We start from the raw sequence: 17,186 nt of genomic DNA on the forward strand, positions 1-17,186 counted from the left end.
TTGTATCTTTCCCAAGCTTCATAGAGGGATTCACCATCTTTTTGCTTGAAGGTCTGAACATCTACTCTAAGCTTGCTCAGCTTTTGAGGAGGAAAGAATTTATTCAAGAAGGCCGTGACCAGCTTATCCCAGGAGTCCAGGCTATCTTTAGGTTGTGAGTCCAACCATGTTCTAGCTCTGTCTCTTACAGCAAAAGGGAAAAGCATGAGCCTGTAGACTTCATGATCTACTCCATTCGTCTTTACAATCTCACAAATCTGCAAGAACTCAGTTAAAAACTGGTAAGGATCTTCAGATGGAAGTCCATGAAACTTGCAGTTCTGTTGCATTAGAGCAACTAATTGAGGTTTCAGCTCAAAATTGTTTGCTCCAATGGCAGGAATTGAGATGCTTCTTCCATCAAACTTGGATGTTGGTTTAGTAAAATCACCCAGCATCCTCCTTGCATTAGTGTTGTTGGGTTCGGCTGCCATCTCCTTCTCTTGTTTGACAATTTCAAAAAGGTTGTCTCTGGATTGTTGTAATTTAGCTTTTCTTAGTTTCCTCTTCAGAGTCCTTTCAGGTTCAGGATCAGCTTCAACAAGAGTGTCTTTTTCCTTGTTCCTGCTCATATGAAAGAGAAGAGAAAAAGAAAAAGGAAGAGGAATCCTCTATATCTGGGAAAAGAGGATCCTTATTATTAGTAGAAGAAGAAAGGAATAAGAGTGGAGAATCCAATCACAAGGGTGAGGATAGAGGCAGTGATTGGAGATGAAGAGAGGTGAAGAGAAGTGTTAGTAAATAAATAAATAAATAGAAGAAGAGAAGAGATAGAGAATTTCGAAAATAATTTTGAAAAAGTAGTTAGTGATTTTCGAAAATTAAAGATAAGATATAATTAAAATTAAAATTTAAAACAATTAAAAAGAATTTTTGAAAAGGAGATGAGATATTTTCAAAAATTAAAGAGGAAAAAGTAGTTAGGTTGTTTTGAAAGATAAGAAACAAAAAAGTTAATTAGTTAGTTGAAAAAGATATTAAAATTAAATTTGAAAAGATAAGAAGATAAGAAGTTAGATAAGATATTTTTAAATCAAATTTTGAAAAAGATAAAATTTTGAAAAAGATATGATAAAAAGATAGAAGATATGGTTGAAAAAGATTTAGTTTTTAAAATTAAAATTAATTACTTAACTAACAAGAAACTAAAAGGTAAGATTCTAGAATTTAAAGATTGAATCTTTCTTAACAAGAAAGTAACAAACTTCAAATTTTTGAATCAATCATATTAATTGTTAGCATGATTTTTGAAAATAAAGATAAAACTAAGAAAAAGATTTTTGAAAAATATTTTAAAGGATTTTCGAAAATTAATAAGAAAAAAAGGAAAAGATTTAATTTTTGAAAAAGTTTTGAAAAGATAAGATTTTTAAAATTGAAAATTTGACTTGACTTGTAAGAAACGACTAATTTTAAAAATTTTTGACCAAGTCAATTCAAATTTTCGAAAATTTAGAGAGAAATAAGGAAGATATATTTTTTTGATTTTTTTTAATTTTTTAATGATGAGAGAGAAAAACACAAATATGACCCAAAACATAAAAATTTTGGATCAAAACACATGATGCGTGCAAGAACACTATGAATGTCAAGATGAACACCAAGAACACTTTGAAGATCATGATGAACATCAAGAACATAATTTTGAAAAATTTTTGATGCAAAGAAAACATGCAAGACACCAAACTTAAAAATATTTAATGCATGGACTCTAACAAATGAAAAATGCATATAAAAAACAACAAACAACACAAAACAAGAAAACATCAAGATCAAACAAGAAGACTTGTCAAGAACAACTTGAAGATCATGAAGAACACCATGAATGCATGAATTTTCGAAAAATGCAAGTAAAATTTTTAAAGCATGCAATTGACACCAAACTTAAAAGTTGACTCAAGAATCAAACAAGAAACACAAAATATTTTTGATTTTTTTGATTTTATGATTTTTTATTTTTATTATTTTTTTCGAAAATATTCTTTAGAAAAACGAAAATAAAGAAAAATTTTTTTGAAAATTTTTTTTTGAAAACTTTTTGAAAAGAAAATTACCTAATCTGAGCAACAAGACGAACTGTTAGTTGTCCATACTCGAACAATCCCCGGCAACGGCGCCAAAAACTTGGTGGGCGAAATTGTGATCATCAACAATGGCTCCAATAATTTGGTAGCTCTCACACGTGAATTACACTTAGTCACTACTCCACACAACTAACCAACAAGTGCACTGGGTCATCCAAGTAATACCTTACGTGAGTAACGGTCGATCCCACGGAGATTGTTGGTATGAACCAATCTATGGTCATCTTGTAGATCTCAGTCAGGCTGATTCAAATGTGATTGGATTAGATAATTAAAAGGTAAATAAAATAAACAGGAAATAAAGATAAAGTTACTCATGTAATCCAATGATGGGAATTTCAGATAGGTGTATGGAGGTGCTGTGTTCCTTCTGAATCTCTGCTTACTCCTTTCCATGGCAAGCTGTATGTAAGGCATCACCGTTGTCAATGGCTACATCCCATCCTGTCAGTGAAAATGGTCCAAATGCTCTATCACAGCACGGCTAATCATCTATCGGTTCTCAATCAGGTTGGAATAGAATCCCGTGATTCTTTTGCGTCTGTCACTAACGCCCAGCCTTCAGGAGTTTGAAGCTCGTCACAGTCATTCAATCCTCGAATCCTACTCGGAATACCACAGACAAGGTTTATACTTTCCGGATTCTCTTGAATGCCGCCATCAATTCTAGCTTATACCACGAAGATTTTGATTAAGGAATCCAAGAGATATGCGCCCGGTCTAAGGTAGAACGGAAGTGGTTGTCAGTCACGCATGTTCATAAGTGAGAATGATGATGAGTGTCACGGATCATCACATTCATCAAGTTGAAGTGCAACGAATATCTTAGAACAGGAATAAATCAGATTGGATAGAAAATAATAGTAATTGCATTAAAACTTGAGGTACAGCAGAGCTCCACACCCTTAATCTATTGTGTGTAGAAACTCCACCGTTGAAAATACATAAGTGATAGGTCCAGGCATGGCCGAATGGCCAGCCCACAAAACGTGATCAATAGTCTCCTAAGATGAATAATAGAATAAAATTGAGACCAAAGATGTAACATGGTCAAAAGGATGACTAATACACTAGTAAAAAGTCTTATTTATACTAAACTAGCTACTAGGGTTTACAAGAGTAAGTAATTGATGCATAAATCTACTTTCGGGGCCCACTTGGTGTGTGCTTGGGCTGAGCTTGATCTATCCACGAGCTGAGACTTCTCTTGGAGTTGAACACCAAGTTGTAACGTGTTTTGGGCGTTCAACTCTGGTTCGTGACGTGTTTCTGGCGTTTGACTCCAGAATGCAGCATGGAACTGGCGTTGAGCGCCAGTTTATGTCATCTAATCACGAATAAAGTATGAACTATTATATATTGCTGGAAAGCTCTGGATGTCTACTTTCCAACGGCGTTAAGAGCGCGCCATTTGGAGTTTTGTAGCTCCAGAAAATCCATTTCGAGTGCAGGGAGGTCAGATTCCAACAGCATCAGCAGTCCTTTGTCAGCCTCTTTATCAAGTTTTGCTCAGGTCCCTCAATTTCAGCCAGAAAATACCTGAAATCACAGAAAAACACACAAACTCATAGTAAAGTCCAGAAATGTGAATTTAGCATAAAAACTAATAAAAACATCCCTAAAAGTAATTTAGCATAAAAACTAATGAAAATATCCCTAAAAGTAACTAGATCATGCTAAAAACTACCTAAAAACAATGCCAAAAAGCGTCTAAATTATCCGCTCATCACACGCTTTATCCGGTCCTACATGGCTAGGGTCCATGTCCGAGGCAATCTTCCCTTTCCCTATTTGGTTACACAGCTGGGCCGTCGAGCTGACGTGCCTTGGGAGGATGCCGATGAGAGGCCACCGACTGCAGACTGCAGGAAGATTATTCCTCACAGTAGGAACTTTCTAGCTTTGGGCTACAGACCCCCACCCTTCATTGCTACTGATGAGACAGCCACATCTTCCGCTGGTCCTTCTTCCTCCACAGCTACCCCTGCTACCACTACTGCACCTCCACCTGCCTCAGAGCCAGTTTATCACCTAGTGCACCGCTTGTTTCAGCAGCTAGACCGGATGGAGCGCTGCAACCGGCGCCGGTATGAGAGATCTGAGCATCACACCCGGCGACGTTATGAGCACCTGAAGATGTTGATACGATCTGGCGGTGACATCCCCTCCGAGCCTGACACTCCATCAGGGCCATCTGAGGAGGAGGCGGATGAGCACGAGGAGGAGACCCATCCTCAGAGAGAAGCTGCGCAGGCAGGCTCAGAGCAGACTGCACAACAGCAGGAGGACCCACCTCAGATTCAGGCTACAGATCCCAAGATCCCTATACAGTCAGCACCTCCTCTGCAGCAGCCGGATCCTCAGACCACCACCACAGAGACTCCAGCTACCCTTCCTTCCGGAGCTGACACTCCTTCACACCCAGCCTGAGTGAGCATTGAGGATGATGCTTTATTTTAAGTGTGGGGAGGTCGCCATCTCTGGCATACTATTTTGGTGAACCACTACAGACCCTTCTTTTTTTTATTTTGGCTATTTTTCTGTATTTTTCTCTTTATTTTTATTTTTATTTTCTGAGTACTCATACATTGCTATTTTCATGTATTTTTACTCTATTTCTGCATTTTGCACTTTAGTTCATATTTTAGCCATTTAGTTTAGTTTGCAGTTCTAACTTATTAGCTATAGAGTATGTGAATTAATTAGTATAGTTTACCCTTTTGGCATATAATAGTTTAATTTGATCAAAATAAAAGGAGTAGACTAGGAAATTTAAACAAGATCAAAACAATCCACACACTTTGTATATAAAGTATTACATCATGTAGTTAAGTTAACAACATTTCATCAAGGAGGAACACTAAAACTTTAGCCATCCAATATATTTTACATTGAGAATAATGAAAATTTTTAACTAAACCTCCATGACATATATGAATGATATATGATTTATGAGTTTGAGAACATATAGCCTGTGAGTTTTGAGCTTAATTGTATGGTTATATTTAAACCATAATATTTTATTCCTGTGTGTTCCATCCTTCTTTTTTATTCTGGTGTTCTTTGCTTTGTTTCAATCTATATGTCCGAATATAGAATATAGGTACATACCAAGAGAGTGCTTGAGGCCTTGTTTGATTTTAACTCACTTATCCCAAATAAAGCCTACCTTCTACATCACCCTTGTCAGCCCCCTTGAGCTTTAATCCCCTTGTCTTATAACCACATTACTAGCCTTAAGCAGAAAAACAAATTAAAAAAAAATCCCAAGTTGAATCCTTGGTTAGCTTAAGATAGAAATTGTGTAATTGTTTAAGTGTGGGGAAAACTTTATGGGAACATGGATGATAGAAACAAAGGTAGAAGAGTTGAAAAGAATAAAGATGTTTTGGGAAGCATGCTCGTGTAAAATTAAAATAATTAATTACCATGTGCATTTAAAAAAAATGCAAATTAAAGCAAGTGCACATGGAGCAAAAATAAAAAAAATAAAATATGAGCATGTAATATCAAAAGTGGGAGAAATATGGGAAAACAGGTAAAGAAGCTTTACTTTAGAAATTATGTATGTTAGGTGAGATCTTAGACTAATTAAGGATTCACTTATTAGCTCACTTAGCCTTATACTTATACCCTTACCTTTACCTTGGCCCCATTACAACCTTAATAAAAGACCTCATGATTCTTGTATGTCTATATTTCATAATTGTTGATTGGTTAGATGAGGAACAAAGTTATAGAAAGTAAGGATAAAAAGAAGAATAGAGTGATTAACCTAATAAACACTGAGTGATTAGAGAGTAAACACAAAATCCAATGAGGGTTCAATAACTCATCAATATATATCGATGCTTAATTTGTTAATTGTCTTGCAAGTTTATAAAATATTTTTCTTCCCATCTCAAGTGTAAAAGTGCTTTAACATTATCTAAGGTTGGCTATGTATATATGATTCCTTGAGAATGTGAATTGATTTAACTACATGTAAGCCTTATATATGAGTGAATAAAATTAGAATTGCATCATGCATTTAGTTAGTTGCATTTAGATAGAATTGCATTGCATGGCATTCAACCACTTCAACCTTACTTTTTACCTTGGACATAGCATGAGGACATGCTATTACTTAAGTGTGGGGAGGTTGATAAACCCATATTTTGTGATATATTTTGTGCTTAGTTTAAGTGATTTATTCAATCCTTCACCCACTTATTCATATTAATTACATGGTTTTACTTTCTCTTCCTTATTATGTGATGTATGTGAAAAACATGTTTCCTATGCTTTAAGATTAATTATTTTAATTACCTTTATTTTCATTCGATGCCGTGATTAGTGTGTTGAGTAGTTTCAGATCTTCTAAGGTAGGAATGACTTAAAGGATGGAAAAGGAAACATACAAAAATGGAAGGAAAGCGTAAAATAGAGTTTTGGAGAAACTGACATCCACGCGACCGCATGGACAACGCGGCTGCGTGCCAAGCGCGAAGAAGCAGCGACGCGGCCGCATGACTGACGCGACCGTGCACCTAAAGAAGAACACCTATGACACGACCGCGCGACAAAGAAAACTCCAATCGACGCGACCGCGTGACCCACGCGGACGCGTGACAGAGGCCACGCACCAGAAATTGCAGAAAACGCTCATAGCAGATTCTGAAGCCCTTTTTTGCCCAAATCCAAGTCCAGAAGGCATAGACCAGAGGTTATGAAGTGTGAGAATGCATCCATTCAGGGAATCTCCGAATTTTTAGTCACTTTCCATGATTTAGGTTTAGTTGGAGAGAGGTTCTCTCCTCTCTCTCTTTAGGATTAGGATTTAGGACTTCTCTTAGTTTTAGGAGCGACTCTCAATCCCAGGTTCAATGTTCTTTTACTTTACATTTATCTCTTATTTTCAGATACTTGAATGCTTATATTAGTTATGTTGCCTATTTGCCTTATGCCACATTCATGATGATTTTCTTATTTAATGATATTTGAGGTATTTCAGTTTAATATTGCTTTCTTTTGTTTATGCTATTGATTATTCCCAATCTGAAGACATTTTTTTATTCCAGCAGATTTAATTTCTTTTTCTTTTAGTCTTGGTTAAGAAATCAGTAACTCAGGAGTTATCTTAGCTCAACATAATTGATAACTGTTATCTTTGCTAATTGAACTGAACTTCAATAATCCCAACCTTTTCGAAATAAATAGGATTCGAAGGTCAACTAATTAGTCCCTTGACTTTCCTTTGCTTTAGCAAAGGTTAACTAAGTGGAATTAAGATTCAACTTTCATTATTATTGATAAGAATAACTAAGTCTGGACTTCCAATTTCTCATACCTTGCCAAAGGGTTTGTTTTACAGTATTTATTTATTTTAATTGCCATTTAAATTATCTGCCATATTCATTCCTCACTCTCAACCCCAAAATACACTTTTTCATAACCAACAATAAGAACATACCTCCCTGCAATTCCTTGAGAAGACGACCCGAGGTTTAAATACTCGGTTATCAATTTATTTAGGGGTTTGTTACTTGTGACAACCAAAACGTTTGTATGAAAAGAATTTCTGTTGGTTTAGAATCTATACTTACAACGCAACTTTATAAAATTTTTTACTAGCAAAAATCCTAACGTCAGCGGGTAGTTTCTAAAAAAAAGTCTTAATGCGTTATAAAATTATTTTTATTACAAAAATTTTAAAAGATAAAAAATTTAAATACAGTAGAAATATTTAAAATTGTATGTCAAAGTTTGACATAATTCTAGCAAAATTGAATCTAAATTGAAAAAAATTCAATCTCATTATATGTCTACTTCAAAAAATTTTGGGTAGATGTAAAAAGTACGGAGGAGAACAAATTTAAACTTGGCATATAAAGCTCATTGGAAACAATTGCTCGACAGACGAAAAGAATAAGGTTGAGTAAGAACAATTATCAAAAGAATAATAATAGAATGGCTATATAAAAAAATATTAACTTGTATTTTAAAAGGATCAACTTCGATAAAAAACAAAAAATACATTCTTATTCTATGAAGTAATTAAAAAAAATAATAAATTAAAAAATTAAATAAAATACTTTAGCTCTCAAACTTAGATTCATAAACAACAAAAGAACTTTTAATAACAAGAAATTAAATATAAAAATTAATTATTGATATCGATATCAATTTGCCACTAATTAAAACATATATGCATTATAAAGTATTTTAACAAATCTACTTATGTTAGTATTATAAATTTACGTTTAATTTTTTATTATTAATATCAGTATCAATTTGTCATCGATTATATTTAATTAAAAAATATATTATAATGATTTACAATTAAAATAATTGATAGTTAATATAATTAAGATTATTAAAAATATTAATAATAAATAATTAGTCTAATTATGTATTACATTTTTGATACTAAAATACTATCCGTTGTAAAATAATATAATGATTATTAATTAAATCTCTCATTAAAGCAATCAAATTATTTTCATAAAATAACACTAAATGCATAATCGATATTACCATTAATGTGTGATTAAAAAATCATAATAATATCCTTATACTATCAAAACATAAAAGCGAGATTTAGTGCTATACGTATACGGTGAACAAGATTTCATTAAGACCTTTAAAAAGAAAATAAAGTAATATTAATGCCAATTAAAAGATATTATTTCATTAGTCTTTAGTACAATTAATGTATAAAAAAATTATTTAATTAATGACAAATTAATATATGATAGTGGCGTGAATTTAAAAAAATAGATAATAAAAAAATTAATAAAAAATAATCAAGCAAGATTTTTTTAACTTATTTAATATTTATTAATTATTACAATAATTAATAAAGATTAAATAAAACAAGTTATGGTTGGTTATTTTTTGTCTTTTTAGCAATATCGTTTATAAATAAAAAATGTCTAGAAAACCAATTATAATATTAACTAATCCTCTTTTATTTTTAATTTTAAAATTTAAAAAATTAGAATAATAGGAGTTTTTTTTTTTTATAACAGACTTGTTTTTAACTAGTTGGCCGAAGTTAGTTTCTCTCTTAATTGGTCTCTTAACAAAACCGTTAAAAATATAATACAAATGATATAAATAAAATCAAAATTAAAACTTTTTTGCCTATTTTTAGCTGAATTTTGTTCACAAATATTTTCGCTTAAATATTATCACAATTTCATAGCTACTTAACACATTGTTTGGAAAGAATATAGAAGAAAAGAAAATATAAAAAAAATTGGATAAAAATATGAGTTTTTTTATATTTGGATGAAAAAGGAAAACGAAGTGAAAAAAAATAATGTGAGATCCACCAAAATAATTTTCAAAAAAATGAGATAAAAATAAAAAAATATATAAATAAATATAAAATTATTAATTCACTCTTTGATTGATTAAAAAAATAAAAGACATAAGATTACTAATATAAATTTTTTTATTATAATTTTTTTATTTTTCTTTTATCCAACCAAATTTTTTTTTATTTTTTTCATATATTTTCTCTTTATCTAAACTATACATAAAATAATTTATTTTTTTATTTTCTTTTTCCGTTTCTTCCATTCAAACAAAATGTTAGTCTATTAACACCTCCGAAAGTCCAAACAGAAATCCACCACTTTGTTGTTGATTATTTTGAGCTGAGTGATAGTGTTTGTAATAACATCTGTCTCTGCAAGAGAAAAAGCCGTTGCCGCCTTCAGCTTCGGTATCCATCACTTTCAAAGACCAACAAAAAAACGATATTGCCGCGTGTTTCAGACAAGTGATAAATCAGGCTCATACAAGTTATTGATGACGTGGCACAACATTAGGCCCTACCTGTCGGTTATAGTGTGGAAACCTTGCGTGGTTCATGGCCCACATGTCCCATACTTACGCTACAAACAAAATAATGAAAAATACTAAAAGTTCATATCTTGTCCCCCTAACCTAGCTAGTATTCAAGTGTAACAAGTAGAAGTAGAACGAATACTATTTGCTTCCTGCTACCTACATGCACGTTTTCAATTTGGAAAAGTATAGGATATCAACATATTATCTGCCAACTTCTGCCAATTCTTATTTATAATTGTATTTCATGGAAGTGTGTTCGTGGATGTGTCTAATAATTAATATATTTTAAATACATATATAAAGAGACACATCCAGAAAATATATCTATAAAGACACTTCTATTAAACACAGTTATAAAAAAGACATTTTTATTAGACACATCTACGAACACACTTCCATAAAACACAATTATAAATAAGAGTTGGTAGAAGTTGGCAGATATACTGTTGGTAAGGTAGCGGAACCGTTTCAATTTTTCATTATTTTTTTCAATTCAATTAATTTCAGACCGCCAATATCACTCTATAAATAGCCACATCTCATTTCACAAATCCATTGCTCCCATTCTTCTAAGTTTCTCACTCACCTCTATCGACCTAGAGCTATATAGCTAGCAATCCCATTTTCATTTGCAAAGCCCATTCCTCTATATACTTCAATTAGTTATTATCATGGCCATTGTTTCTGAGTTCTCATTGTCTTCTCATTATCTTGGTTGTGATGATGAGAAGAATGCTAAAGCTATTCAGTTTATTGAAGAAATGACCCAAAATCCTGACCGTGTGCAAGAGAGAGTACTGGCTGAGATTTTGGGCCAAAACGGCGAAACCGAATACCTGAAACGGTTTCAGCTTACCGGTGCAAAAGACCGTGAGACGTTCAAGTCTAAGGTTCCTATTGTTAGTTATGAAGATTTGCAGCCTTATATTCAACGCATTGCTAATGGTGACCGTTCCCCTATCTTATGTGCTCACCCAATCTCTGAATTTCTCACTAGGTATGTACACATAGGCACATACATTCTGAGATGTATTAGTCATATTAATTAGTATATTATAAATTCTTTATTGTTTTTGTTCTTTTAATTTTGCTCAAGTAAATGCGAATTGTGTCTGTTGTGAATTGCATGCAGTTCTGGAACTTCCGGTGGAGAAAGAAAATTGATGCCAACCATTGTTCAAGATCATGACCGCCGTCAATTACTTTACAGCCTCCTCATGCCAGTGATGAGCCTGTAATTCTCTTTTCTTTCACTAGTTAATTCTTATATATTGTTAAAATTTTATCAGATATTCTAAGAAGATAAAATTTGCTGCATACCATTCCTTACCTAGTAAAACACTACTATTAAAATTGAAGAGATTTTTCATAAGAAAATATGAGAAAGTATAAGGGAATAATTTTTTTTCTTCTGATCAACTTAAATAATAGGTTAAAAAAATTAATTTTAATTTTAAAATTTAAATTTTAAATTAATTAAATATATTCATATTTAGTAGGTCTAAATTGTAGTTTATTGTTTACATGATTCACAATTTCTGTTATCTATATAATAGAATTGAAAAAATATTTATTGGAACTTGATATTTCATATATATTACTAAAATAGACAAAAATTATTGAATGTGATTCTACTATTAAAGATGAAGAGATTTCTTAGATAAAAATTATAGATAAAAATAAATGACTAAAAGTATTTATTTTTAGAACATGTATTTAAATTTACTTAATGAACTTGTGATACTTTTTTTTCCATAATATGTATTAAATACAAATTTTTAAAAAATGAATAAATCATGAAAAGTATAATAAAATTTAAAATATGTTAATTTAAAACTTTAAATATCGAATCTTCAATTTCCAAAATTTTATTAAAATGTTTTTGTTTTAGAAAACTACAGTTTTATATTTGAGCTAAAATGATAAATTCAGATGTTTAATTTATTGGAATTTATGTGAATTTGTACGAGTTTATCAAGTTGAGCCGAATTTATCTAGATGTCAGTCAACAAGAGAGTTAGCTTGTTGGTGATGCAATAAACTCCAGAGCTCATAAAAGTTAAAGAGTTGAAGAAAGACAATCGTATGACTTTTACGTTTTTCAAGTTAATTAACACAAACATGCATGGTTTTCACAGATACGTGCCTAATTTGGACAAAGGCAAAGCTCTCAACTTCCTCTTCATCAAAGCAGAAACCAAGACCCCAAGTGGCTTAGTGGCACGCCCAGTGCTTACCAGCTATTACAAGAGCGACCACTTCAAGAACCGACCCTACGACCCATACAACGTCTACACCAGTCCAAACGAAGCAATCCTTTGCCCAGACTCCTTCCAAAGCATGTACACTCAGATGCTATGCGGCCTCATCATGCGCCACGACGTCCTCCGTGTCGGTGCCGTCTTCGCCTCCGGCCTCCTTCGCGCCATCCGCTTCCTCCAGCTAAATTGGGATCAATTAGCACACGACATCGCCACTGGAACACTAAGCCCCAAAATCACCGACCATTCTCTCAAGGAGTGCATGTCCAAGATCCTGAAACCGGATACGGAGCTTGCCAATTTCGTCAGAAACGAATGCGTCCAAGAAAATTGGGAAAGAATAATCACAAGAATTTGGCCTAACACGAAGTACCTTGACGTGATTGTAACTGGGGCCATGGCGCAGTATATTCCAACGCTTGATTACTACAGCGGTGGGTTACCGCTAGCGTGCACCATGTATGCCTCGTCGGAGTGCTACTTCGGGCTTAACCTTAAGCCTATTTGCAACCCCTCGGATGTTTCTTACACCATAATGCCGAACATGGGTTACTTCGAGTTCTTACCCCACAACGACTCAGCTTCAGCGCGTGGCTCCCACTCGCCAGAACCGCGCCTGGTGGATCTAGCCCAAGTTGAATACGGAAAGTTGTATGAGTTAGTTATAACTACCTATTCGGGGCTGTGCCGTTACCGTGTAGGGGACATTCTCCAAGTCACGGGGTTCCACAACAAAGCGCCGCAGTTCCGGTTCGTGAGGCGAAAGAACGTCTTATTAAGCATCGACTCGGATAAAACCGACGAGGCGGAGCTCCAGAGAGCTGTGGAGAGCGCGTCGACGCTCCTGAAGGAGTTCGACACGAGCGTAGCGGAGTACACAAGCTTCGCCGACACGGGTTCCATCCCTGGACACTACGTGATATACTGGGAGCTTTTGATGAAGGAGGCTTCGATGGCACCATTGCCAGAAGAGGTTCTGAACCGGTGTTGCTTGGCGATGGAGGAATCGCTAAACTCGGTTTATCGACAGGGAAGAGTGGCAGACCGTTCTATTGGGCCGTTGGAGATTCGTGTTGTGAAGAGTGGAACGTTTGAGGAGCTTATGGACTATGCTATTTCGAAAGGCGCGTCAATTAACCAGTACAAGGTTCCGAGGTGCGTGAGCTTCACGCCCCTAACGGAGATACTAAACTCTAGGGTGGTTTCTGTGCATTTCAGCCCAGCTGAACCACACTGGACTCCGGAACGACGCCGTTGAATGGTTACCCTGAAATGGTACAAAAGGAGAAGAACAAAAGGGGTGTTTGTTATGCGCTTTTTGCACAGTGTTGTCTTTCTATGTTACCTTTTTGTTTCCCACTTCTACTAGTTGGCATGTGGCTAGTGGAAATTGAACAGTTAGTTGGTTGTCTGCGTTCATGAAATAATTGCAACTCGGTGCATTATGTAATTGTCATTTATATGTTGGCGGCCACTTAAACGAAGCAATGAAAAATGACTTCTGCTGAAGCTGTCCTTTTGATTGAGACAAGTGTCCCTGCCACATAATTTACTTTTTAGTTTGGTCTAATTTTAGTTATAGTTTATTTATTGAACGGTATTAAACTAAATCATAGGTTCAAATTATATAGGGTCTACATGATTCAATCTTGATTCCAAGATTGGGTCTAAATCTAAATAATTTAGGATTAATTTAGTATGATTTTATCCTAGATCGAATAAAAATTTTAAAAATAGATTTAATTATTATTTAAAATTTAAAATTGGGTTAAAATAAATTTGACTTCACTTATAGACAAATTCAAGTTCAAGTATGGTTATCAACTTCTCTATAATAAGTATCTTTATTTCTTTTATAAATGAGTGCATTATAATTTTTTGACATAAAATTTATCAAAATCCAGACTTCACCTGGCCGAAATCCGGTTTTAGTGTGGTCCGAAAGTAGTGTGATTTTACCGAATTTAGGATCGAGTAAGGGTTTCAAAAATAAATCTGGTCATTAGGTCTAAGTCAAGACGAACCCAGTTTCATCCGGCCCATGTGCACCCCTATTATATGGTTTAAATTTAAAAATAACAATATATTTTTAGGTTAATATTTTTACTAATAAATTTATTTAATTTTTTTTCTTTCAATAATAAAAATAAAAAACTAAAAAATAAGTTATAATTTGTATATCTAAATATAAATAAATATAATAAAATAAATTATCTTAAAAAAATTAATTTTATTTAAAATGTACTACTATAATTATAATTAATTATACATTAGAGCATTTTTAATGCTAGTTTCAGTTTTAATTTTATTTTGAGTCTTAAAAAATATTTATGGAATCATATATTATAAATAGTTATTTAAAATTTAAAGTAAAAAATTGTTCTTCTAATACTTAGTCTTAATTCATTTAGAATTTTATATTTTTTAATTATTTTATCAACATAATTATACAAACGATAAAATTTTATTAGTTTTCTATTAAAGTGATATTGTATTTGTAAAATGAATTTAAAGTATGATTTAATCTAAAATTTTTGTTTATACATATAAATAAATAATAATTAGTAATCTGATTGAATAAAAAATTGAGTATTATTTAATTAAGTTTATAATCATAACAACAAGAAAAAATGTTAATTAGTTCTTAATATCAATTTTAGAGTCTAATTTGATGTGATGATCTAAAATTGTATTTTACACTTCTAATTAAGTATCAAGTAGTGATTTTGAATTTTTGATCGAACTTAAAGTATTATTACATGTAAATTTTACTCTAGCACTCAAATTTAAGTGTTATTTTATTTGTTCTAATATAGACCACAATTTGATGCAAAGTTCATTCTTAAACCTCTAATTAAGTGTGAGTTAGTGATTTAGATTATTAAATTTAGAGCATCACTTTAATTTTGATGTGACATATGCTCTTACACATCTATCTAACTAAGTATCAATTAGTAATTTGAATTAAATATAAAGTATCACTTCATATATAACTAAGTGTGATTATTATGAACATAAATTAAAAGTTAATTTGTTCTCAAGATAACAATCAGAACATTATTTGATGTGAATTTTGCTATTATCACTACAAAATTTTTACTAATTGGTGGAGGTTTTATATAGGAAATTTTTGAAAACTTTCTCAATATCATCTATTTGCAGCAATTTATAAAATTCCTCTAAATAACTTTGAACATCTTAAAATAGCTACAGAATATAGACCCGAAGGCCCACCCAACGCTCAAAGCCTATACCAAAGAAGGGAAAATAAACGAGACCTGCTAATTGAAACCTTGAATTGTAGTCGTCGACATCGCCGTCACCGCCGCTGCCACCACCACTACCACCGGCTACCATAGCCATTCATCTCTTTGCTGCTAGCGCCAATGCCACCACGTGCTTTGACAATCTCTTTTTCCGTTGTCTCTTCCGTTGACGCATCTCCTGAGGTCGCGATAGTAATTTTTGAAATCTCCTTCTGCATTCTTTTATGCATTCTTATGGAAGCTTTTTTCTTTTTGTTAATTTTGTGATTTCCTCCACATTAATTTAGTTTGATTGATTACTCCTCTAATTTGGGATTTGCCTTGTTACTTTTGCGATTATTCAGTAACTTGATCGCGATACAATTAGTATTGATATTTTTGCTTACTAATTTTGTGACAAAATTTTTGTTATAATGCAAGGAAGGAATTTAGTTTAGACACTATTGAAATTTTGAGAATTCAAAGCTAATGTGTGATAACATGCTTAAGTGGACGAAGAAATTTGGTTCAGACACTATTGTAGAGGTATTTCTTTGAATTCGTTAGATATGTCATATTATCATGCTTAATTGTTAGTTTGAGTTAGGGTGTATTGTTGTATAGGACTTTGATTTCAAGGAAATCAATGAAGTGATAAGCCTGTCTTTCTATTCTGTGAATATTCGCTATTTTTGTTTCTTTATCTATGCTAAATTCAAATATAGATGAACTGCGGACACTTTCTACACCATGCTAATACTCATGATGCTTAGTTAAGTTTATGTAAGTTTTAACATAAGTAGTTAATTTCAAGATTACTGGATTGCCACTACTTTTACCTATGCTGATGCATGATTGCTTATCTATTGCCGCTAATTGCATGTGAATTCGTTTTACCTATGTTAATGCATGATTGCTTTAATTCTTCTGTAAAGACCTAATTGTTGATTTGTTGTCCTCGTTGCTTTCTTTTTCCCCCTTATATATGAATATGAAGCTTGCATCTCTTGCCCTTCTAGAAAAGATGATTATCTATAATTCTCTTTGAAATCTAAATTGCATGACGACAGTGTTCTCTCTTTGTTTTGCTGACTTTTCAATTTTAGCTGCATATTTATATGAGGCTAGTTTTATTTCAATTAATACTTTTGTCTCAATTTACTTTCTATTAATGAATTAAGTATGTCGATTTTAGAATCACGCTAATTTAGGAAGAATTGCTTAAAAAATTGTAACATATATAGTGCATATGTCTTAGCAAAAGATGAACAGATTATTAAATGGCTTTCTAATGTTAATTATGAGACAATCTGATAGTTAATTGTCATGTGTAATATTGTTATGAAGGGTCTTGATTGATAATATCTTCTATAAGATTTTGGACATACTGGATAATACAAGTGGTCGAGCCATAGGCGAACATCACTTGTGAAGTTAATGATTTTTTTTAAATCGGTATTATCAGTGGACATTTTTCTACTTTAAATCTTTGCTTTTATAAGGCAAAGTTTAAATCAACAGTATATTAAAAGGACAAAAGCTACACCTTACTGAATTTTAAATTCAAGTTAAAAATTTCCTCTTGATTAGAATTTGTAGCACTATTAACTTGTGTTTATATCTTACTAAATTATATACAGAGTGGTCTTGACCATGGTCCCTAGGATTACTAAAGGAATTATATTCTTTTTTGTTTAAATCATTTCCATGCTATTAGT

At 32.7% G+C, this 17,186-nt stretch overlaps 1 protein-coding gene across 1 annotated transcript; it reads left to right on the top strand.

Annotated features, from left to right (window-relative positions):
• Window positions 1-10,539: 10,539 nt before the first annotated feature.
• LOC107480492 (probable indole-3-acetic acid-amido synthetase GH3.1) lies at window positions 10,540-13,744 on the top strand. The gene is made up of 3 exons (XM_016100642.3): window positions 10,540-10,959; window positions 11,095-11,196; window positions 12,101-13,744. Exons 1-3 carry the CDS (start codon window positions 10,634-10,636, stop codon window positions 13,479-13,481), a joined length of 1,809 nt encoding a protein of 602 aa, XP_015956128.1. The 5' UTR covers window positions 10,540-10,633; the 3' UTR covers window positions 13,482-13,744.
• The last annotated feature ends 3,442 nt before the right edge of the window (window positions 13,745-17,186 follow it).

This window comes from Arachis duranensis, chromosome 1 (assembly GCF_000817695.3).
Source record: "Arachis duranensis cultivar V14167 chromosome 1, aradu.V14167.gnm2.J7QH, whole genome shotgun sequence".
NCBI classification, from domain to species: domain Eukaryota; kingdom Viridiplantae; phylum Streptophyta; class Magnoliopsida; order Fabales; family Fabaceae; genus Arachis; species Arachis duranensis.